General features: G+C 38.3%; 1 protein-coding gene across 1 annotated transcript in view; it reads right to left on the reverse strand.

Moving 5' to 3' along the window:
• The window catches only part of CTNNA2 (catenin alpha 2), a 1089255-nt gene that overhangs the window by 747797 nt on the left and 317647 nt on the right, over positions 1-23811 (reverse strand). The window contains exons 4-5 of the mRNA XM_055312731.1: positions 13043-13209; positions 2729-2848 (exon numbers count right to left, since the gene is read on the reverse strand). Coding sequence (XP_055168706.1) covers positions 2729-2848; positions 13043-13209 — 287 coding nt within the window. The remainder of the gene's footprint in view (positions 1-2728; positions 2849-13042; positions 13210-23811) is intronic.

The raw sequence follows: 23811 nt of genomic DNA on the forward strand, positions 1-23811 counted from the left end.
TTCTATATGCTAGGCAATAATCTACGCACTGAAAGTAAGTTTCTCCTGACTAGTAGTGAAGGGCCTTTTTAACTTTCAGAACAGGGGTCTGGAAAGTGCATATGTTACTTTATACTATACTTATAAAAAAAAATCTACACGTGGAAGTGAGAGATGGATGGAGTCTCCCCATACAAATATTTGAGGAAAGATTTGTTAATTACATAAAAAACCTGCAAACAATCTAAATGTTGAATTATGAATTTGTTAAGTAAATGACTGAAGCATCTATTTGATAGACTGTGGATATAATAGTTTTCAATAAAAATAGATAATATTTATAAGACAAATGAAGGGATCCCTGGGTGGTGCAGCGGTTTGGCGCCTGCCTTTGGCCCGGGGCACGATCCTGGAGACCCGGGATCGAATCCCACATCAGGCTCCCAGTGCATGGAGCCTGCTTCTCCCTCTGCCTGTGTCTCTGCCTCTCTCTCTCTCTCTGTGTGACTATCATAAATAAATAAATAAATAAATAAATAAATAAATAAATAAATAAATAAATAAATTTGTTTAAGACAAATGAAAAAGCATAACACAATATGCCTATTTATATACAAAGTAGGATTATAAATATGTTAGAGTATGAAGATAAATAACTAAAAGGCATTATACCAAAATTGCACCATTTTTTCCCCTGAGTGGTAGAGTGTTATGTGTGTTTTTCCTTCCTCCAATTCTATTTTTTTCCCCTAAATTTTCTTGGAAGAGTCTAGCAGTTAATTAAAAACAAGGTTTTAATGAAATAAATTATATGTGTGGGTATTATATCAATATCTCAAAAAAATAAAAAAATAAAAAAATAAAAAATAAATAAATATCTCATACATTCCCATTGATTTTAATACCCAGCTATATATACTGATGACTGGTGTTTCCATCTCCAACCCATATCTCTCTTCTATTTGACATTTTTACATGGATAGCTCACAAGCATCTCAAAAGTCAGTGTATCTAAATATGAAATCTTAATTTCCATTCCCAACTGACCCAGTTTTCTCCATCTCTATAAATTCACTATCTACCCATTTGCTCAAACCAGAACCTTAGAACTCAACTGGTTGTTGCCACTTTCTAACCTGACACATCTAATTTAACATCAGGTCCTCAGAGCTCTATTTTCAAAATAAATCTTCTTCATTTCCACCACTACCAACTCATCAAGACCATCTCTCACCTAGACATCAGCCCCTCCCAACTATTGCTCTCTACTCTTCTACTCTCCTTTGTTCAGCATATCTAAAATATTAAAATGAAAAAAAAAACAAAAAAAAAATAAAAAAACAAAAAAAAAATAAAATATTAAAATGTAAATTTGAGACCCTGATGCCATACTTTGAACTATTCAAATACTACCCACCCGCTTAAAATCTAAAAATTTTCTATGACTGAATTTCTAGGCCCCTACCTTTCTTGCCAATTGTCCCTTCGGTTCACTAGGATCAGGATTCAATTTTTTCTCTTTTCTTTTCAGCTGTTTAAATAAGCTAAGTAGCTTTTTGGTCTCACATATGTGCTTCAGAGTAACCACTCCACCCATCTTATATTTTGGACTATTACACAAGATTCCACTTGATTTCTGCTAATTACAAAATACTTAAATATCATCATCTAAAATCACATCTCTGTCTCTCACACAAAAAAGTATTGTAAGCTTTTTAGGGGCAGGAACTAGATCTTCGTCAAATTTATAGTACCAGTATTCCTTCAACGTGTCAGAGATGAAGACTCAACACGTTTGTTGAATGGAACTTTCTTATTGGTCATAGACAATCTTAAGGCGCTAGGAATTGCCCCCAAATGTTGAATTCTAGGAACAGTCAAGAGGATGGGTGGAAAGGATTTTAACTGACCCCTCCACATTTGAAGAGGTTTTTTTCCTAGGGAAAAAATAAAAAACATACCCTTCAGAACAAAACTCTAATAGTACTTAATGTGTAGAGCTGCTATCTTTAAAGGGAGACACAAGATCCCATGTGAGCCACCTTCATCAAAGTAACTCACACTCACCTGTGTTATATCCTATACCCCCCCCCCCATTTCTCTTTCTGCCTTTCCTTGATTTTATTTGCATTGTCTTCCTGGCTTTCATAAAGGTTTCACTCAACATGCTGCATATGCATTGTGGTGTCTATGGGGCTAGGAAATAAAAAGTAAGGCAAGTAAAGAGGTGGTGTTCAGAGAGCATCCATAGCACCACACAAAAGTTTGCTATTTTTTTTTTTCAACTGGGGAGTTTTTCCTACAGTGGAAAAAAGGTTAGAATGGTCCCCATCAGTCAGACAGGAGGCCAGTGACCTATTCTAGGTAGGTCTGAGAGTACCCCAGGGTCCACAATGGTATGAAAACTGGCCCATGTAGGACACAGCCTTTTTTTTTTATTATTTTTTTTAATTTATTTATGATAGTCACAGAGAGAGAGGGAGAGGCAGAGACACAGGCAGAGGGAGAAGCAGGCTCCATGCACCGGGAGCCCGATGTGGGATTCGATCCCGGGTCTCCAGGATCGCGCCCCGGGCCAAAGGCAGGTGCTAAACCGCTGCGCCACCCAGGGATCCCGACACAGCCTTTTTTGATCATAGATTCTAAAAGCATTTGATACTTAGATAACCAGCAGATGAGGCTGATCTGTTGTTCAGGCCTATAAAGCTAGGAAGTTACGTAAACATACATTTTCCAAAACTTCTCCCACCTGTTGTCTTCTTGCTGCTACATAGTTAAGTTTCACCATTTCTTTCCCAAACTCTTTAAAGCGATTTGCAAGGTCTTGCTCATTTGTAGCATTTTTGACAGCTTCCAGGGCCTCTTCCACCTGAGGTAATAAGAAACACTTATAAATGGATAGAATTGAAATATTAAACACATTGGAAATTGTAATTTGTAAAAAAAAATCAACAATTAGTATTTAAATAAAATAGGAGTACCCCTGATAAGCATTTATAATCAGAATATTTATTTATGATACACAGAATACTTTGTACCTGCGAGACAGCTGCAGAACTCTTGGAGCATTCGAACTATATTGACTATTTTACTGGGTTATGATTCTGATAAGGAATACAGACTTTTTTTTTTTTTAATACAGACTTCTAATTTCAAGTAGAAACATACAGGAAAATAGATCCAAGAAGAAAATATGGAATTTGAAAACAAATTCTAGAAATCTTCGGAGGAGAAAGTGCTTCAACAAAATCTGAAGGAACTCCTATAAATTTGAGCACACTTCAATCTGTAACCACACTTCTTGTCAACACCTCGGAAGCCAGAACAAAAGGGACTGTACTTGTAAGCTGAGTCTACACCTTGCCATCCACTATAAAGAGGAGCTACTGAATCTGGAAAAAGCAAGAGAATTTGAAGTTTTGTTGCAGCTGAAGGTGGCATCAAGCACACCTTCCTAATGATGTGTCCTGCTTCCAAATTCCTGCCAACTGTGTCCTGAAACTTTTCCAGAGAGACCCTGACTTCAGTTATGAATTTCACTAAGAAGTCCTTTATAAATGACTTGAGGAATGGGAGGTACTAAGCTCTCCTCTCCAGAATGATTTTAACTTTAACACGGTGAAGATTTCCACAGTTGGCAATGATTTAAGACTATAACACCTGTGGCCTCAATTAAAATTAAGATATTATGAAGTAACCAACTACGTCATTGTCAGTCACGCTGCATTACTGTAGGAACAATTTTATCAGAGGAAATAACCAAGAACAAAATTTGAGTGAATAAGACACAGATAGGTGTTTGCAAAATCAAAAGTTCTTCTATATGAAAAGGGAGCCTAGTAGAGAGGCTTCCACTAGTGCAGGCTTTTGATAGAATATTAAAAAGAACAGGCAGCTTAGAAACAGTAATGTGAAATGCAGAAAATGGGGGCCTACCACAGAATTCTGATTAGTTCTTGTAGTTTGAGGCAAATCAAAAGAAAACATACAGGGAGTTCTTTGTTTGACAATGTAGAAATCCACAAGTATCACTGGAAAAAGAACTGTTGTGTGTAAGGATGCTTTTTTAGAGACTCAAATCAAGTTACATTTTATGGTATGGAATGGGCCATATAAAGCATTTTCATAGTTTAATTAGAATATCATACCTCAAACTCTTTAAAACAACTAATCAGTAATGTCTCACTTCCTAAATAGATTTATAATTATCTTAACATGGCTATCAACAGCATCACTGAGAGGACAGCTCTTGGCAGTAAATTTGTTCCTGCTGCTTATTTAAACTGTAAATCTTTCCTGCGGACATAAAAGCTGGTTCCAGGGAAGAGCAAAATAATTATCTCTGAGGGAGCTAAATCTTGGATTTGTTCTAATATATATAAAAACTGTCTTCTTACCCATTATTAATCAGACCACTTTGGAGTATTGTGTTACACCTAACATTTTCTCATTGGTTTTCTTTGAAGAATCCAGATGCTAGGTTGAATTTATGTTTCTAATTCAATCAAGTTTTTGTTTTTTTGAGAAACACCAATGATGGAGTCTGTCTGTGTAAAGGTCGACTTAGCCATACTTAGAGTTTTAATCTAGAAGGATCTGAGAGGTCACCTAGTAGAAAGTTCTCACCATAGAAACATGGAAGAAACGGGCCCAAAGTTGGGGTGGGGGGCAGTGAAAGAAGACAAATGGGATTGCTGAAGGGATATGAAGGCAAAAAAAAAAAAAAAGAGAGAGAGAGAGAGAGAGAAAGAGAGTCACCAGGCACTTTTGATTTTTATATTCATTTGGAGTTCTCAAGCTTTTATTTTTGAATAGAGCCAAAATTTTCTTTCTTTCTGGATGTCTGGGTTAAAGGAATTTGACTCCATATAAGCCAAACAAACACCGTAAAAAGCAGTTCTTTTACAGAAGAAGAGCCTGGGCCACTTTTCCCAAAAACTTTCTCTACCTCTCTGCACCCCACAGTGTTAGATCTAAGTCAGTATGTGTGAGGAGGGCTGTGAGTCAGGCTGCTCTTGTCTGAACCCCAGCTATGCCATTTGTCTGCCTTGTGATCCATGTAAGCCATCCATACCATGGCTATGTATCACTGGCCTAACGATCCTAATTCAACTGGGACAGATTGACCTCATTCCAGGGTCCTAGTAAGGATATTGAGTTGAGAGGATTTTAAGCGACATTGATGAAAGTATTTAATAAGTCACATATAACTCTCTTATTAAGGATCTGGTTTTATCACTAAATTAAAAATATTATATTGGGGGCACCTGTTGGTTAAGCAACCTCTGACTCAATCTCAGCTCAGGTCTTGATCTCAGGGTAGTGAGTTCAAGCCCTACAATGGGTTCAATGCTGGGCATGGCTACTTAAAAAAAAAAAAAAATTAAATACCTTGGAAATAGTAGTTGCCTAAGTTAATACATGAGTGGATATAAGATTCTACATCTTATTACTTTACTTGTTAGCCATGTACTCTGGTTTGGCCACTGGTATCTCAGTATCATATTTTATGTCTCTGCCTCCTAAAGCTGGCCTTCTTGATTAGATAGTCTTTTTCCTTGATAAGCTGCCCCTCCTGATTAAATTTTGTTTTCTTGTTAACAAGAAAATGATTTCATCAGAAAGCAAGAATGATTAAATCCTAGCGTCATATATTCTTAAATTGTCATGTTTAATGAAGCACAACAGTAATATAGCTTATATTTCCAAAGTTATTTTCAGCTGGTGCAAGAAAAAATGACACTTGTCAGTGTCATTGAGTACTTATGAGATGTATCAGACACTGTTCTAAATGGCTTACATATACCTAATTTCGTCCCAGAAAACAGCCCTTTGCAATTGATAGTTGTCCTTTTATTTTATTTTATTTTATTTTATTTTATTTTATTTTATTTTATTTTATTTTATTTTACTTTACGGGAGAGAGACTGAAGTCAGAGTATACAGAGGCTTCCTGAAAGGCCTCACAGCAAGTGAGTAGGGGACCCTGGGTCTAAACCAAGATAGTTTGCTCTAGAGTTCATGCTTTTAACTTCCCAGCTCTGTTGTCTCAGTTTCCCAGAAAAGGATAGGTTTATAAAGTGGATGGGAGTTTGGGTTTGGATTCTACTGATCAACCGGTTACAAATACAAAGAGCCTTGCCCCATCTGATAAGTCTCTGGGTTTTAGTCATCCCACCTCTTTAATATCTTTAAAATTGGCCTCCTTTTCACAATACACCCTGCCATTGACTTCACCCAGCTTTTCTTTTATTCATTGGCCTGGATAAGCTCAATGGTCTCTTCATCAGTCTCCTTATTTGGACTCATCTCTCTTCTAATTGTTTCTCCACATTGCTACCAAAATTATTTATCTAAATCACAGCTCTGATTCTAATGTTTCTTGATGGCTACCTACTTGATGGCTACTTGATGGCTCTCTATAATCTACACATAGAGCCCAAATGAATCATCATGTTCTCTGAGGCACATGTATCTATCTCCCTGTCCAACTTTCTTAGTGCCTCTCCCACCCTGCCCTCCATGCTCCAACAAGACAGAATCAATTATATCATTGAAAATACCCCAAATCCCTTCTCTTGCTCTCATGCCTTTGTTCTTTCCCTTGGTTTGTGAAGCTCTCTGTAGCTGATGTCTATTGTCTGACTTGAATATATCTTCTTTCTTACGGCAGGAGCACTCCCTTTGCATTCACTAACTACTCTTTCCCTGGGCTAGTTATCAAATCCAAATTCACACCTCTATCTGCTCTGTCAAAACATGGCTAGGCCTTTTAAATATTATTCCTTTCCCATTTGGCATGATGTTAAGCCTTGTTAATAGAGAGTGCTGGTTGGCAATCGAGGAGGGAAAGGCTTTGTTTCTTGGTTTTGGTATGCTCCCGCCAAGAGTTCTACAGCAGAAGTAGCCTCTTCACCACTAGGTGGCCAGCAGCTTCCCTTAGCATGGTCCACTTTGGATGATGCTATAGTGGAATGCTCCTAGTGAGACACCTCTCAATGAGCATTTTTCCTTGAGGCCCTAAGGGCAGATTTCCAGCAAGTTCTATTAGCTTGTGTGGCACCTCAGTAATCTCTCTGTCATCAAGTGAAGACGTAGGAAGATCTATTCTTGGCCCTGGCTCAGGGTGATGGGGAAGGTCTCCCTGAAGTCCTGTATCTCAGTCCTTGGGGTGGCAGCTGCTCCTTGTATTTGCCATCCTTGTTTTTTAGAGTTCTTTGTTACTCGGTCTCTTATGACTCTAATCTGCTATTGGAGTTAATGATTCCTCATAATAAACTCTCCTTGCTGAAATCACTGTGTAGTTTCAATCTTATTATTGCACAGAATGATACATCCCCCAACTCTCCTAATGGGACCAACTTATTTCCAGTCACCCTCAACTTTTAGGCCCCAGCTTAGGCTTGGGCTTGTGACCCCAACCTGTTCAATCTAATCCAAGAAATTGGTCTGGGAAAGATAATTCTCATTCAATTTAATGAGACTCAATCCTGAGACCTCCTTCTCCCAGCCACATCACTCTTCCTCATTTCTTTTTAAAGATTATTTATTGATTTATTGATTTATTCCTGGGAGACACACAGAGAGAGGCAGAGACATAGGCAGAGGAGAAGCAGGGTCCTTGCAGGGAACCCAGTGCAGACTCGATCCCAGACCCCAGGTTCACACCCTGAGCCAAAGACAGACACTCAACCGCTGAGCCACCCTGGCGTCCCCACCCTTCCTCGTATTATCTTCAAATGACCACCATTATAATTTGGTTGAACTGATCCTATATGGGGCTTATTAGGGGATGGTGAAGGAAAGGAATAAGTGCTAACCAAATTTTAAAAATCAGCACATCTCCTTCCCTCTCTAAATAATTAACTCAGAGATAAGCACCTAATTCACAAGTCAACAGACCTAACAAGACTGTAGAACTTTCATTTTGAGCTACCAGGGAAGAGAATTTACTCTTTCATGCTATCCTTAGTCTAGAAGAGGAAAATCTTGAAAATGGTTAGCAGTTATCTTGAGACTGTGAGAAAACACCTGTAGATAAGAGGGCCCTTAGTGAAGAAAAGGAGATAGAAACATGGTTCTTGTCATATTTTTGTACCTCGATCAAGCCTTGGCTGAATCTAAATGCCTCTAGACTTCTTAGTTTGGCGACCCAATATATTTAAAGTACCAAGTTGAGTTGGGTTTCTGTTATTTAAACTGGAAAACATCCTAATTATTATGATTTTCTATCATTATAGGTGAGATTACAGCAATATGCACATTTTCCCAACTTGCAAAGGCTTTCTTTCTTAATGTGTCCCCCAGTAGCCTATAAAGCCTTGAAGGCAGGGGCTGAGACTTATTCACCTTTAAGCTATCTAAGCACAGTGTGTTGTATATAGTTGGCATCCAATAAGTATTTCTTGAAATGATAACTAAATACACAAATAAATTCCAAACAACCTAGTTGCAACCTAGTTAATGCCACAATAGCTCTGACAGAAAAGTTATTCTAAGGGGCAATGGAGTGGCCTCAGTCAGTTAGGTGTTTGACTCTTGATCTCAGCCCAGGTCATGATCGTGGGATCGAGCCCAACATCTGGATCCATGCTCAGCGAGGAGTCGGCTTGATTATTTCTATCTCCTGTCTCTGCCCTTCCCCCTGCACATGTGCTTGCTCTCTCTCTCTCTCTCTCTCTCTCTCAAATAAACAAATAAATTTTTAATTAAAAAACCTGGGCAATAATTTCTCTCTTTATAATAACAGACAAGTCTATTTTACCTCGACTGACTGCTATTTTTCAAACACAAGCTCTACATTAGAGCTGTAGGACTAAACAGGCCACTATCAAGAAATAATCCATTACTAAGGACACACAACACTATTTTATGCTAATGTCACAAAAAGCACAGGTAATGTTAAAGTCACCCTGCCTCATCAATGCCTCCCAAACAAGGGGGCGGCAGCATTAGATCTGGCCTCTGATTGCTATGAAGGTAATCTAACTTTTCTGGGAAACTGATTAAGGGGTGATTGTTTTTCTATTTTGCCACTCCACTTTCAGAGAGAAAGTCTGAGATAATCAAGAGTATCATTATTCCAGGACCTAGCCTGAGGATAGAAAAAAGGGGGGTTGTTTTCTCTGACACATACATGTCAAGATGAGTTTGTGTGTGCAATGTCATCACCGATACTAAGAATTGACAATACAATCTGATTACATTAATTCAGAGTCTAGGGAAAATAAATATCCCTCTTCATGATCATCAATTGCAATGTGGGATTCTGTGAAAAGTCTGAAGTGCCACATATCAATCAACCTAACACACTGACAATGTTAGCTGATTGCAGGATACATCAGATGTCTGGCTAGGGAATCACTCACAGCAACTGCAACAATGAAAGTGATTATAATTCAGTATTTTTTAATGATGTCTGATGTGCAAATGATTACTTTAGTTTTGCTCAGGAACATCAAATTCCCACCTGGGTGATAACCAAGCTTTGAACTATATGTCACCCACTATTCAACCACTATTGTCCAGAATTTAAAACAACAACAGTAGAGAAGACCTTCTTCAGTCTTGAGAATCCTTAAGATGTTTAAAAAGGAGCTCTACATTAAAGCCCATACAAATACGTGCATAATAAAACAAGTAGCTTAGTATGAGCTACTAGAATATTTGCATGTTATATGAAAAGACAGGCTCTTTAGCAGTCTTGTAAACATTAGGTTTCTGAACATAATTTTAGGGTAGCAGAATGCAAAGCCCCTTTACCCTGCTAATCACACCATCTCCACAGTAATTCTTTTTTTTTTTTTTAAGATTTTTATTTATTTATTCTTGAGAGAGAGAGAGAGAGAGAGAGAGTGTCAGAGACACAGGCAGAGGGAGAAGCAGGCTCCATCCTGGGAGCCTGATGTGGGACTCGATCCTGGGTCTCCAGGATCATGCCCCGGGCTGAAGGCAGGTGCCAAACCACTGAGCCACCCGGGCTGCCCTCCACAGTAATTCTTTACTCATTTTTCTGGTGTGGATTATATTTGCTCATGATTACTCAATTTGCTGACAATTACTTTTTGGGGTGCAGGGCAGAGAATGAGAGCAGGTATTTTAGGAAAATAAACTGATTATCCTTTATCTACTCAGTGAATTATTGATGAAAAAAACATGAATATAAGTTTCTGATAAGGCAATTCCCTCTGTGTTCCTGTAAGCTATTCAGAAATGAGAAAATATCATTATCTGGAAAGGAGAGCAATAAAAATTTGGCATATGGCCTAAGAGATAAAAAGGTAAAATGCATAATGCTTAAAGGTAAAAAAAAGGTTACCACGGCAGGAAGCTACAGACTCATATAGGGTACTATTCAATCATCTGAACCAAAAGAAAATGGAGTCACTACTTTTATGGAAAATCATCTGTCATGTTTTCTTACCTATGTTTTATCATCCATGTGGTAAGGAAACTCATGTTTTTTTTTTAAAGCCAGGACACCCGGTGGCTCAGTGGTTGAGCGTCTGCCTTTGGCTCAGTTCGTGATCCCGGGGTTCTGGGATCGAGTTCTGCACCATCTTCCCACAGAGAACCTGCTTCTCCCTCTGCCTCTCTCTGTGTGTCTCTCATGAATAAATAAATAAAATATTTAAAAATAAATGAAATCTTTAAAAATATAATTCATCTGGAAAAAGCCTTAAAAAAGGTGTAGATGGTCATTTCCAACCTGCTCCATCTAAACACATAAAGATATTCTCTTCATCTGAGTTAAAAACAAATGAATAGACGCTTGCAGACAGCGCTCTTTTGTTCATGAGAGAATGTGCTTCTCTGGAAAAGAAGGAAAAGCTAAAGTAGAATTTGACACCATGTTCAATTGCAATGGATTGTCGACACATGGTGGTTTTTGTTTTGTTTTGTTTTGTTTGTTTTGTTTTGTTTTGTTTTGTTTGTTTTGTTTTGTGAGAGTGTGGGGGACAACAGCCCCATGATAGGAAACCCTGGCTGACCTGAACCCACCGCCTGAGTCGGGCAGCCCGGACACTGCAGTTCCTGTTCGGTCCACAAGATGGCAACATTCCATCACTGCTGCTACAGAGGCTGTGCTCTAAGTACAACAAATGCGTTATTTAGTCCACCATTATTTTTAATTTTACTACTGACAGTCTGACAGAACTACTTAATATTGCTGGGTTGACCTTTCCGTGACTTTGTGCTAAACCTTTTTTTTTTTTTTTTAAGCTTCCCTTAATCTGCTGCGTCGGGAAAAGAATACAGTTGACTCCGCATGATGACAGGCTGCCCTGATACTATCAGTAGACAGCACTGGTCAAAACAAGTGGGTAGAAAGGCAGGATTACAGGCAGGAACTGGTGCTGTACGACATTGCATCCTGGATGCACGAGCATTCTGTGCCCGTGGACAGCTCAGGGAAAATGTTCAGCCTGCCATCACTCCCCAGGAATCACTGAACAGGGCCCTTCCACGGCGCAGAACAATAACATACAGGACATAAAGTTAATTTCTTTAGGTTCAGTCCTCTTCTCCCCTGGGAAAGGAAGATTGTCCATCTGGGGGAAGATCTTTCTTAAAATGTCACCTCTGAAGACTCAGCAGGCTGTTAAGGAAAGATAACAAAACTTTTTCCCCCACACACTTGAGAACAAAGTACTGCTGCTTAGAAGATGCATATAGCACACTTGGAAGGGCAGGGATGACAGCCACCAGTGAGGTCTGCAAGAGGTTTCAGGGATCTGAAAATAGCAACATCACTGCCATTTACCACACACTTACTTTTTGCACCACAACTCTGTGATAAAAGCTCCATAGGAATTTTACTCGTTTTAAATCTCTCACAACTCTGAGGGCTGTAGTGCCATCAGTTCCATATTAACAGATCAAGTGTCTGAAATGTAAGGAGGTTATGTGGTAGATGACAACACAGTTGGCAAGTGGACATCAAGCCAATATTAAAGTTAATATTATTCCAGGAGCTACACGGTGGAATCATAACATTATACTGTCATATACATGTCATGTACATGTCAATACTATAACAAACCATAACATCATACTGTCCCTTGGTGCCCTCTGATATAGGTAAAGTCTCTCCTCATAGTGCCCACCTCATCCAAACCACAAGAGCCTTTCTTGGCTTCCTCAGGCCCATTCTCAGAAAATTCTGATAGGAAACTCCCAAACAGGTTGTGCTTTACGCCCCTTGGCTCCTCAGGCCTCCTTACAGAAGCCAGGAAGAGCTCTACCTTGCTTTGTGGTTTATGACCGTGGAACTCATGCTGGATGTGTTAGAATTGGAGATGTTTAATAGTATCAAGGAGTTTATATTATAACTTAGAATCTTAGCTCTTTTATTTGGGCCAGCTCAGGTAAGATGCTATACGAGACTTTTTGACAGAGAATCACTTGTTTTAGAAACAAAAGAATTGAAAGAAACCAAGGGACTATGACCAGGAAGGCACTTACAATAGGAGTCTATGGGTTAGTGGGACATGTAAGTGCCCAGAGACCCAGTCCAGTTATGTTAGATGCCAGGCTTGGTGAAACAAGATTGACCTTAGCCATGAGATGTGCCAGACTAAGGTACGTTCAAAGTCCATAAGTCTACAAAAGTGCAAGGCTGGAGCAGGTAATAAAATGTAATTTAACACATGATCCATATTAAGGTGGGCACAGGTGGACATTTGGCCAGCTAACCAGAAGAGCTGACCCACTCTGAATTACCACGTGGACCAGCACTGATCTGAATTACCAGACAGGGTCAAGGCAGGTACACCATGCTCAGCCTCTGGAGCCTAAAAGAATATACTGTTTTGCATTCCAAGAAGTAAAGGAGAGACCCAAACTCAAGTGAATCTTCTACAACTTTTTGAGTATATTATTGAATATAATTTTAGTATTAGAAGAAATGGAGGAAAAAAAAGAAAAATAGGAGGGCATAATACTTTTGTGAGTAAGCGAGCTGGTGAGCAGTGAAACATCATGAGTTCAGTTCACGCTCTAATATACATAGTCACCATTGCCACCCCCATAGAGCAAGTTTTGATAAGTTCTACATACGTACAATTTTCAGATGAGATAAAAGTCTCATGACATCCGCCATGTCCGCCAGGATGAGTAAGCGCGTTACAGCTGAGAGCAAAGCCCTCGCGGCCCGCACCATGGTGCCACGCTTCACTGATGAGCAGGGGTCATCAGCAAACTCTGAAGAGGCGATGCGCATTGTCTCACCTGGAAAATACAGATGGAGAGGCGCGTGGGTAGACTGGAAGCTCAAAGGCTAGCAATCCTAAAGATCTGTGGACGGCAGCTGTGGACAAAATAGGATGTTTGTTTCACACAGAAATGTGAAACTGTGCTTTGAATAGCAATAAGAAATATATTTAATTCAATTTGTCTAATAGTTGAAATGAATTTGACCTAAATCATTCTCACTTTCCCTTTCCCTTGGAACCAATGGGATTTACTAGGCAGCTAGTTGAGCTTACTGACAGTTGAGGTACAATGTTAACTGCTCCACAGAGAAATGAAACTAAAACCTTGGCCTCATTAACACTGGACTCTTAATTGAACTAATCAGACAATAATAGACTTTAGAGATACCCCAAATGTAGTCTTTTAATACCCTGCTAAGAAGCTATTCTCTAACATAGAGAACATTTATAGAATTGAACCAGTTCAACAAACCCACACTATGTCAGCTATTATTAAGCTGTGGAATTACAAAGGTGACTGAGGATGCCCTGGTCTCAAGGGGTCCGCCATCTAATAAGGAGACATAATGCAAATACATACTCATAATATGTGTGACTACATGCCACAATACACATATGATTGAGAATGAAGACAAAGAACGAGGAGTGATTTACTTATTTAGTGTGAGGCTGGGAGAAGCCATCAATGTTAATGGGCTTTGAAGAACGAAGAGGTGTCCACCAGAAAGACTGTGGCGGGAAGATCACCCTTGGCAGCATGAACACCCCATCGGCTCTGAAAGCTGGAGCAGGATACTGAGTGTAAGGAACTACAGTCAAGTGGGAAGCACAGTGAGGAAGGGGTACAGAGAAGAGAGCCAGCAGCGTTTGGAAAGCTGTGAAAGAGATCCGAACTGTGTTCTTGGCAGGGAGGGAAGTGACATTAATAGATTTTTATTTTGGTGACATTGCATAAAATAAACTGAAGTAGACAAGCTTAGGGCAGAAACACTAGTTATTAGGGCAAATGCATTACAGTCTGGGAGGAGCAATAATGAGGGCCTGGATGGACCAGGAAAATAGAAACAGGACACAGAGAGGAAGGAAATATTAATGAGATCTGTAATAGAGAAAGACCAAATTTAGAGACTTGAGACCAGAGAGAGGGTGGAATTGTTGGTGAATACAAAGTATTTGTACAAAGGGACCCAGGAGTGGGAAACAAAGGTGATCACTGACTAGGAGGACACAGGTCCTCTACCAGTGGACTGGGTATCACCTGAGGTAGAAAGGCCTGGGAGGCAGCATAATGCAGCTTCACGTAGGGCATACACAGAGGTAATAAAAGCTTCATCAATAAACTTGAAGAATAGAGTTAATATGACCAATTATTTAATTTAGGGTAAAACAATTCATTCAATATTTTATTTATAGAAATGATTACTTCTCATCTATTAATCAAAACCTAGCTCATTTAAATAAAGTCAACTGTATCATTGAAAGACTGTGCATCCTGTAATGTATCCTAAGATACAAGAGAAAAAAAGAAAAACACCTCTTAGCATTTCACAAGCAGATCAGAATATAATATAATTCACTCAATGTTATAGTTATTTAAACCCTCAGAGGGACACTTTTCATATTTGGGAAATGAGGTGCATCAGCAAATATATTGTGCTGTTAGATTTTTAAAAGAGGCTACCATCGACAATAAGCATGTTAAATAGCCAACCAGTTTAGTCTCAATGCCTAGGCACAAACAAATAGCTTGATACATAACAGCATGGGAGATATGTAACAATTCATTACCCTATAGCACAAACGTGAACTTCCAAGATGTCTGGCCCTTCAGGACTAAATAAACTTTAAGGTAGAGGCGGGTAATTAGGAAATACATATTTAATTTTAGGTGTCCTACCCTTGCTACAGGATTACATAAATCTCCTCCTCATCCCCCGGAACCCTGAAAAACAAACAAACAAACAAACAAACAAACAAACAAACAAACTGACTATCTGTGCTGTGAGGAGAAGACAATCTCATTCTCACTCTGCATAGAGCAACTGGAAAGAACATTCACAACAGTAGGTGAATCTAATGAAATATTGAGAAGGTCACCACAACTAAAGACGGACATATCAGGAGTGCCTGGGTGGCTCAGTTGGTTAAGTGTCTGCCTTTGACTCAGGTTGTGGTGTCAGGGTCCTGGGATCAAGCCCTGCTTCAGGCTCCATGCTCAGCGGGGGGCCTGCTTTTCCCTCTCCCTCTGCCTACTGTTCCCCTTGCTTGTGCTCTCTCTCTCTCAAATAAATAAATAAATAAAATTTAAAAAAAAATAAAGATGGACATATCAGTATATGCTATTAATAGGTGGAGCAGCTGCTGTTGAAATGAATCTACTTATTCAAGGAAAGGTGAGATTTATCCTGCACATAAACCCACATGGTTGATCCCAAATTCTGCAAGTTAAGTTGGTAGATGAGCCACAGTAACAGCAGGTCACTCACTCAGGTAGGGCTACCCTCTAAACAAAGGCCCTGGGAGGCAAGCCCAGTTGTATCCCTCAGCATGTGGAGGAACCATGCCTAATCAAAAATATTCAAGTTTAGATTTTTAGATAGAGGATCAGTATGATGCCACTCAATCCAGGTGCTGGCCATTTGGTCAGCAATACTGCTTCAAAGTTATGAGTAACACAGCAGTATAGAGCTGTCAGGTGGAACTAATCAAGCTAGTGCCCTCCAAATAGCCACCCCAGAAAGGAACTCTAGAGATGTCTGTGAGAGAGGAGAGGAGGGGGGAAGGAAAGATTGACAGGAGAGAGACCCACATAAGTAAATGTAACTCTGCAAATGGAAATTTCATTTGAAATTCTGAGATTATTCTAAGATAAATAGAAGATGATTTAATTCCATTTAAATTACAACGAAAAACTTATTTTAAGGAGGTACAAATGATTTCATGTTGTTAAAGATTCTAAAGGAAAAGCAATCCGAAGTCAACTACAACTTAAATGAATTTTATATCCCTGTAGTTTTATGATTACTGAATTAAAATGGAAATCTATGTTATGCAATGATAAGCGAGTTTATCAGGATAAAATTAGCTATTTTCCCAGGGAACTGCTTTTTCTATAAGACTAAAGTATTTAGCTAAGAAACAGTATGCATGTGTAGGAGATGGAAGGGATCAAAGAAGAAAGGATAACAGATCTATTTCTTTTATATATACACCGTGTTCAATATCAATTACTTGATATGGACCTAAGCTCAGAGCAGGGTTTCTATAGTAGTCTTTGGTCTCCCAAGCTACTACCACCTGATAGAAAGAAGAAAAATTAACATCTCCAAATAAGTGACCAAAGGGAAATAATAACAATTAATATGCACATAATGCTTCTATATAAAGGTTTATTATATAAGTATTGTTCTAGGGATGCCTGGGTGGCTCAGTGGTTGGGCGGCTGCCTTCGGCTCAGGTCGTGATCCTGGGATCTGGGATCGAGTCCCACATCGGGCTCCTCTGAAGAGTCTGCTTCTCCCTCTGCCTATGTTCTGCCTCTCTCTCTGTGTGTCTCTTATGAATAAATAAATCAATCTTTAAAAAAGAGTATTGCTCTAAAAACTATACATATAAGTCATAGATTAAAAGATCAGTAATCTTTAAAATCACAAAGATCTAGGATCATATTCTGACTCCATCCCAACCATTACCAAAAATTAGACTCGGTGATTATTCAATCTTTGTGTTTCAGTCATCTTAACTGCAAAACAGGAGCCAAACTAATGAAAGAGGCCTTGTGGACTGTCATTAGGGTCAAAGGTTAGAAGTGATGTAGTCCAAGCCCCTAGCACAAGCTTTTACCCATAATGGGGGCCTACTCATTATTGTCATTAATACTACTGCTGGTCCTCTCCATGACAAGAATAGTTCATGGTTAAAGGCTTGGAAGTGCTTTTTTTTGTTGTTGTTGTTGTTGTTGTTGATTCCATTCTTGCGTATACAATAATTTAGAAGCAGGAAAATGTCTGCCCAATAAAAATATTTATTGTTTTAGGGCAGAAAATACCCTCCCCTCTCTCCCCCAATGGCTCAAGTCCTTGGCTTTCAAATTGGTGCTTGTTCTGGTTCTTACACTACCCTGGAGACACTGGGATGGATAGATAATGGTGAATAAGCTTGAGGTAATAGCAACTCAAATGTGGAATGATGCAGGACAGAAGTAATACATAGAAGAGAGAGATAAGATGCAGAGGACAGTCTCAGGAGTAGAAAAGGTCACTTGAGAAGCAGATTATGAACCAAAATAACATGAATACCAGGTGGTGCATCCTTTGAAGGGAGAGCCTGCAGGCAAAAGCAGCTCTCTTTAGATACTTGACAAATGAATTATTGGAAAACTGTGAGAAGTGGCGGGGAGGGTATGATGAAAAGCTAGGTTCAGAGAATATTAAACTGTCTTCCAGAACATTTTCTATGCTTATATGTTTAACCAGCAGTTATCATGTTACATCTAAAATTGCATCTTCTTTTTAGTTACATAAATTCTCCTTTAATTACATAGATTCTGTATGATCAAGTATTTGGCATAAATTGATGGTTCATGTTCTTGATATTTTCCCATTGTAGACTTCCTAGAAAAGATGAGAGATAAAGAGCAAAAAGTTCTAACCCTCTTAGCTGTGATTTGATCCCTTTTCACAATAATCTATGGCTGCCTCAGAACCTTTTTCACACCTATTTTCCTCGAGGTACAAATCTTAAAAGATCCTGAGAAATGGACTCTCTACTGTAATGCAAAAAATGCAATATATTTTTAGAGAAGAAAGATTAGTGAAGTCTAATATCTAATCACTGTTTCACAAACTCTTGGCTAATTCTGTTCCCCAAACTGTACATCCTCACTGAGACCTACACAGAGACAATGAAGGAACAGACACAACAGAATTTCTAAATGATAATTGAGTGGACAGTGCACATCTTCTGAATATTTTATCATTTTGATTATGTTGTAGAATATATAAAGCAACGCAATGCTTAAAAACCACCTCTGCTGTGGTTAGCTCATTTTTGAGGTGTGGTGGGAAATATAGATCTTCATTTGAGATAAAGCAAATGAAATGCTAAATGAATGGTCAATGTGGAGAGCATCACTCTATTGGCTAAATAGGATGGTGCCCAATTCACGAAATGCTTAATAAAGCCAATTAGAGTTTCCAATTTAAAAATCAAACAAACCAAATGAACAAACAAAACACCAGGAACGGTCAATGTAGAGAACACCATGGAAGTCACAATGTTACCAGAGGAGATTTTGACATATTACACTCTGTCTCTTGGCTCCTTTTTTGAGCACTCCCTTGATAAAATTATCCAGAGTTGGCTGGTGTAACAGGAAAGGATGAGTTGAGCTAGCTGCATGAGTAAACATGGAGGAACATTCTCTCCTGGGCTTACTCCAGCAGCAAGTTGATGGTGACCACAAGGTGACTCAAGGTTCCTTCCATTTTAAGATTCTATCAGGTTGTGTCTATTCAGACTTAATATCTTAACATGTGCTGCCTTGTTTCTTTCCTATTAAGAATAGTCTCTTTTATTTAGAGCTCATGGTGCGCCAAGCTCTGTTTGAAGAGCTTTATACGTTATAACTCAATTACCGCTCAAGAGAAACTGATGAAGTAAATACTTACATTGTCACCATTTACACCTGAGGGAACTGAAGAGCACAAAAGAAGATTACTTGCCTAAGGTCAAACAGCTGGTGAATGGTAAAGCCCGCATTCAAAGCCATATTGGTTCTAGGGTCTGTACTATTAATAATTGTGATTTAGAAATAACTTCAGATTCTACTTACTGTATTAAAATTATTTGTTTACATATTTCCATCTGGATTGGTATTAGGAGCTCAAAATTAGCACACTATTTTATTTAGTTAGCAGAGTATTATGAAGAAGAAAGGAAGGGCGAGGTAAGAACTAAATAAAGTCATTTCTTCAATTATTCACAGGCTCCAACACTCCCTATTGTCTCTTAATGGGGCTGATTTATGACTACCTGTGCTGCATACGTTTGAGGCTTCAACCCTTTGCCAAAACTATAAGCTTTGGATACAAACCATAATTGTAGCATATTGATTTCTTTATTCCTAGTACTCGACATATATTTGATGGGGTAGAGTCACTCAATGAATGCTGCAAAGAGCAAAGGAAGGCATGTCTGGCACTTTATGTTTTAAAAATATCCTGGGGCACCCAAGTAACTCAGATGGTTAAGCATCAGACTCTTGATTTTGGCTCAGGTCATGATCTCAGCGTCTTGAAATCCAGCCCCCTGTCAGTCCCTGGACTCAGTGGGGAGTCTGCTTGAGATTCTCCCTTTCCATCTACTCCCTCATCTCCTGGGTTCCCCACCACCTCAAATAAATAAATAGATATATAGATAGAGATATATCTATATATCTATCTTATCCAACTAATGCTGAAGCAAGAAAAAAGTACAAAATCCTGAATGCTATGAACTTATTAGTGACATAATATGAATATTTTCTTCCTTTTTCTTTCTTTCTTTTTTTTTTTTTTTTTTAGGTTGGTCTAGTGAGGTCAGCCAGCAGCAGGGAAGCTGTAACATTTCAGAAAGGTAGGTTATAGTGGAAGTAGCAACTCGTTTGCTTCTCCTCTGTTTTGCCCACATAAGCATTTGCTATCAAGAGGGAAAAAGTCTTAAAAGTTTTTTTGGAAATAATCAAGAACTTGATAGAGCAATGTGTTCAGTTCACCCCAGGGTGGTTATGACTCAAATCCATGATTAAGAGGAAAGGTCGACAACCAGATTTTTCTTTGAGGCTCAGAGATGATGAAATCTTGTATTTTCTCAAGCAAAATCTGCATTAAAATAAGCTACCTCCTGCAGATCCTGTCACTTCCAGCACTGAGCATCTATAGAAGTGCTGGCACAGTTCGTGTCCTTCTGTTACCAGAAGCAAAATAATCTTTGGCCTAAATATGAAAACAAAGCTTTATATGCATATAAATATAATTATGCATGCTATAAACATATGCAATTATAATAATTATATAGTATACTAATAATTAATATATAATGAATTATAGTATTAAATAAATACAATATATGCCTGCATGTTATACATGTACTTTATATTAATATATAGTTAATGATATTAAATAAACACCATAATTAAAATAATTAACATGAATAATAAATATTTATATATAAAAAGTAGGTACATGAAAACTACATCAGGGGATCCCTGGGTGGCGCAGCGGTTCGGTGCCTGCCTTTGGCCCAGGGCGCGATCCTGGAGACCCGGGATCGAATCCCACGTCGGGCTCCCGGTGCATGGAGCCTGCTTCTCCCTCTGCCTATGTCTCTGCCTCTCTCTCTCTCTCTGTGACTATCATAAATAAATAAATTAAAAAAAAAAAAAAAGGAAGCTCCATATGAGGAATTTCCTTTAAAAAAAAAAAAAGAAAACTACATCAAATCCATGTAATTAACATAAAATGAGAATTCTGCTTTTTCCTTTATCATTCTACCAAGGGTAGTGGACTCTGTGGGCTCTTCATCTTTCTTTGTTTTTCTAGGTAACTCTCAGCAAACAAGAAATTACATGGAAAATGACAAAAGGCTTATGGTTTCATTGTCCCTGGTGTGACCATGAGACTAGAGAATTGCTGATCTGGGTAGGTCCTCTTCAGGCTTGATTAGCATCTTACTCTCATGTTAATGTAAAGACACAGAAACTAACTGTCCATTGACCCATGGAGGGTCAGGTGGTTAGGTGGGACTAGCATTGCAGTTACCTGACGTCCCAGTCAGGGCTTCTGGCCATAGCCCCAAAGTGGTGGGGAGACCTATAAAGTAGAGTGTGACACAAGCAAATTAAAACTTCCTCTTCACCTAACAAAATCCCAAATAACCACATGGCCTGTGGTCTTGCCTCAGTGGCTTGAGCAGCTCCAAAGACAACTATGCATCTGCATTCAGTCTGGCCCAGTGTCCTTTTTTTTTTTTTTTCAAGGTGGGTAATTGAGTCTCTTCCAATGCAATTTTCCCCCAATCAAGATATGTTCAGTATGCGAAAGTACTACAAATGCCAGTAATTGATGATTAAGTGTATTGAATGTTATGAGCTATTAAACATCGTTAGAGACAGTAATGTGCCACCCTGCAGAAGGCACAGATCATTAAGCGTATGGATTTTAATTATTTCAGCTGTAGCCTTTTCCTGGTTTGGGAAGAGAGGGTGTAGGGTAATTTTGCATTGTTGTAGCTAGAAAGATTACCATGCTACAATATGGCATACTTCACAAATGAGACCTTTGCAAGGACCTGTTAAATATAGCAAGAGCCATATGACACAAAAATGTGATTATTGTCTTGGGCTCAAATGCAGTGAAAGACCATAAACTTGCAAACATTAAACAGTGATGTGTTAAGCTTAAGAGAAAAATGGAGAATGAAGGATCAGTATTGAACCCAGTGTCACTTGATATTTTTATAAAATAAAGGGAAAAGAAATTGATGAACATGTAAATTTCATTGTACAATAAATTTTTAACATAAGTGTACTATATCAAATATATAATTAAAGAAGGCCTCTTGTAAGTTGGTTTGTAAACCGAAGAAGCAGCTAATAAATTATTTTTTATATAATGAGACCAAAATTTCAATAACCCTGTATATGTAATGAAAGTGTCTGTATAAAAAGCATATTCCAAACTTATTTATATTCTTACGTCAATAAATGTTTCTATGTCTTTATTCTCTTACAACCACAACCACAAATCAAAACCCACTGAAATGTCAATAGACTGATACAGTACTTGGTTGTTGAAATGTGACTTCAAAAACCTTCAGTGTGATAAGGAAAGAAAGAATACCAGAACTGGCATCTAGACCGGACAACAGAGGTAGCATGATCATCAAAAATGCCAGCAGTCTCAACATTTCACCATTCACATGTAGAGGACATTTCAGTTTCTTCTTGCTAATTAAGATGCTGTGCAAGGAACTATAGAATTAAGGAAGTGAAAGGGGAGATTTACTGTCCAAATATCAAAATTTAAGAATACCTTAGAGGACATGATGTAGCCTATATATTAGCAGATGCAAAATCCAGGTGTGACCTCTAGGACAGAAGCCCTCTGCCTCCTTAAGAAGCCATCCAATTTGAGGCTGCTCTAATTATTAAAATTATTTTTTCAACCACTTGGTCTTTGATATGTTCTTCTGAACCACACATAAAAATATAACTCCCTTCTCAGTAGGATAGATCTTAAGAAAAAAATTTTAAATCTCCTTTGAGGAGAAGGGAAATGTCAAAAGAAACATGCATCAGCCCTTGCCCAAGTACTAATGCTGCATTTAAATTATGAAAAGAACTAACATAAATAAATGAACAAACAACTCCTCATAGTTTTCCAAATGTTAAATACCTACTAACTAGTCCTTCAAGTCAGGATAATTTGTACATGATCTTTTAAGCAAATTAATGGTGTAAGCACGAAAGGTGTTGCCAATCAGCATGGGAGGGCATAAACCTGGTTTTTGGCAAGTTGTGAAAACAGTAAGACAAATAATAACTGGTAACTAGTCACTCTGATCTTTTAACTAGTCACTCCGATCTTTTTCAGGATCTAAATTACTATATATATTTGAAAGATACTGAATGTAAGTTCATTGGTGGAACCCAATTCTTCAATTTCAGAGGGGAGAAGATGAGTATCAAGAAACTTACATGGTTTGTTCAAGGTCACACCGTGCACAAAGGGCAGAGTCCAGACCAGGAGCTGGATTCTTGATTCTGAGTTTGGACGCACTGCAAATTACCACTGTGGTATATTTCTTTAGAACCACTCAGTTTTTCATAGGGTTTCAAAAATTCACAACTGACTGTCCTCAAGTTAGTCCATATAATTTAAGCTTTTTCATACCAGTTTGGATGTCTTGATACTATGCTTATGTGCAAATATATCATTAAGTTTTGAGTTTCAACTTTGAGGTACCTCAAAATTGTCATTAGTAAAATGAAATAATACTTGCATCACTGTTTCATATCCGCTAAAACATAAACACAAAGAAAAGCAAATGGGAAGTATAAAAAAGGCACATTATATAATTTGCATCTTACAGGCTACAGAAAAACTATGCTTGAAATTGCTATACTGTAAAATAACTACCCAACTTAACTTTTCTAAAGTAGTCTTTGGCTAAACAAAACACAGGAACAATCCTCATAACGAGAAAAGTTGATTAAGGATAGAAAACTCTACCACACATTTCAAAGTTAGAAGCCAAACAAATGAGGTTCCAAGTAACTGGTATTATGAATCTGGTAAATAGTGCTATAAAATAAAGGCTCAAATAAAATATATTTTAAAATAAAACATGGAGAAAAATGATTGTCTTCACTGGTTTGAGGATGAAAAGCCAGAGTGATCAGATTTTAAGATTTAAATGGCAAGCCTTTGCTTTAATTGCTGAACTGCCATTGACTTCCCAGTCATCACAAATATGGTAGTTTGTTAGATGTGATTATAGCCATGATTCTTCTTTACTGAACTGACAGGAGGCACCCATGTCACCATCATTCTGGTTCCTATATTGAGAGGGCTCAAGA

This window comes from Nyctereutes procyonoides, unplaced genomic scaffold (assembly GCF_905146905.1).
Source record: "Nyctereutes procyonoides isolate TBG_1078 unplaced genomic scaffold, NYPRO_anot_genome, whole genome shotgun sequence".
Taxonomy (NCBI): domain Eukaryota; kingdom Metazoa; phylum Chordata; class Mammalia; order Carnivora; family Canidae; genus Nyctereutes; species Nyctereutes procyonoides.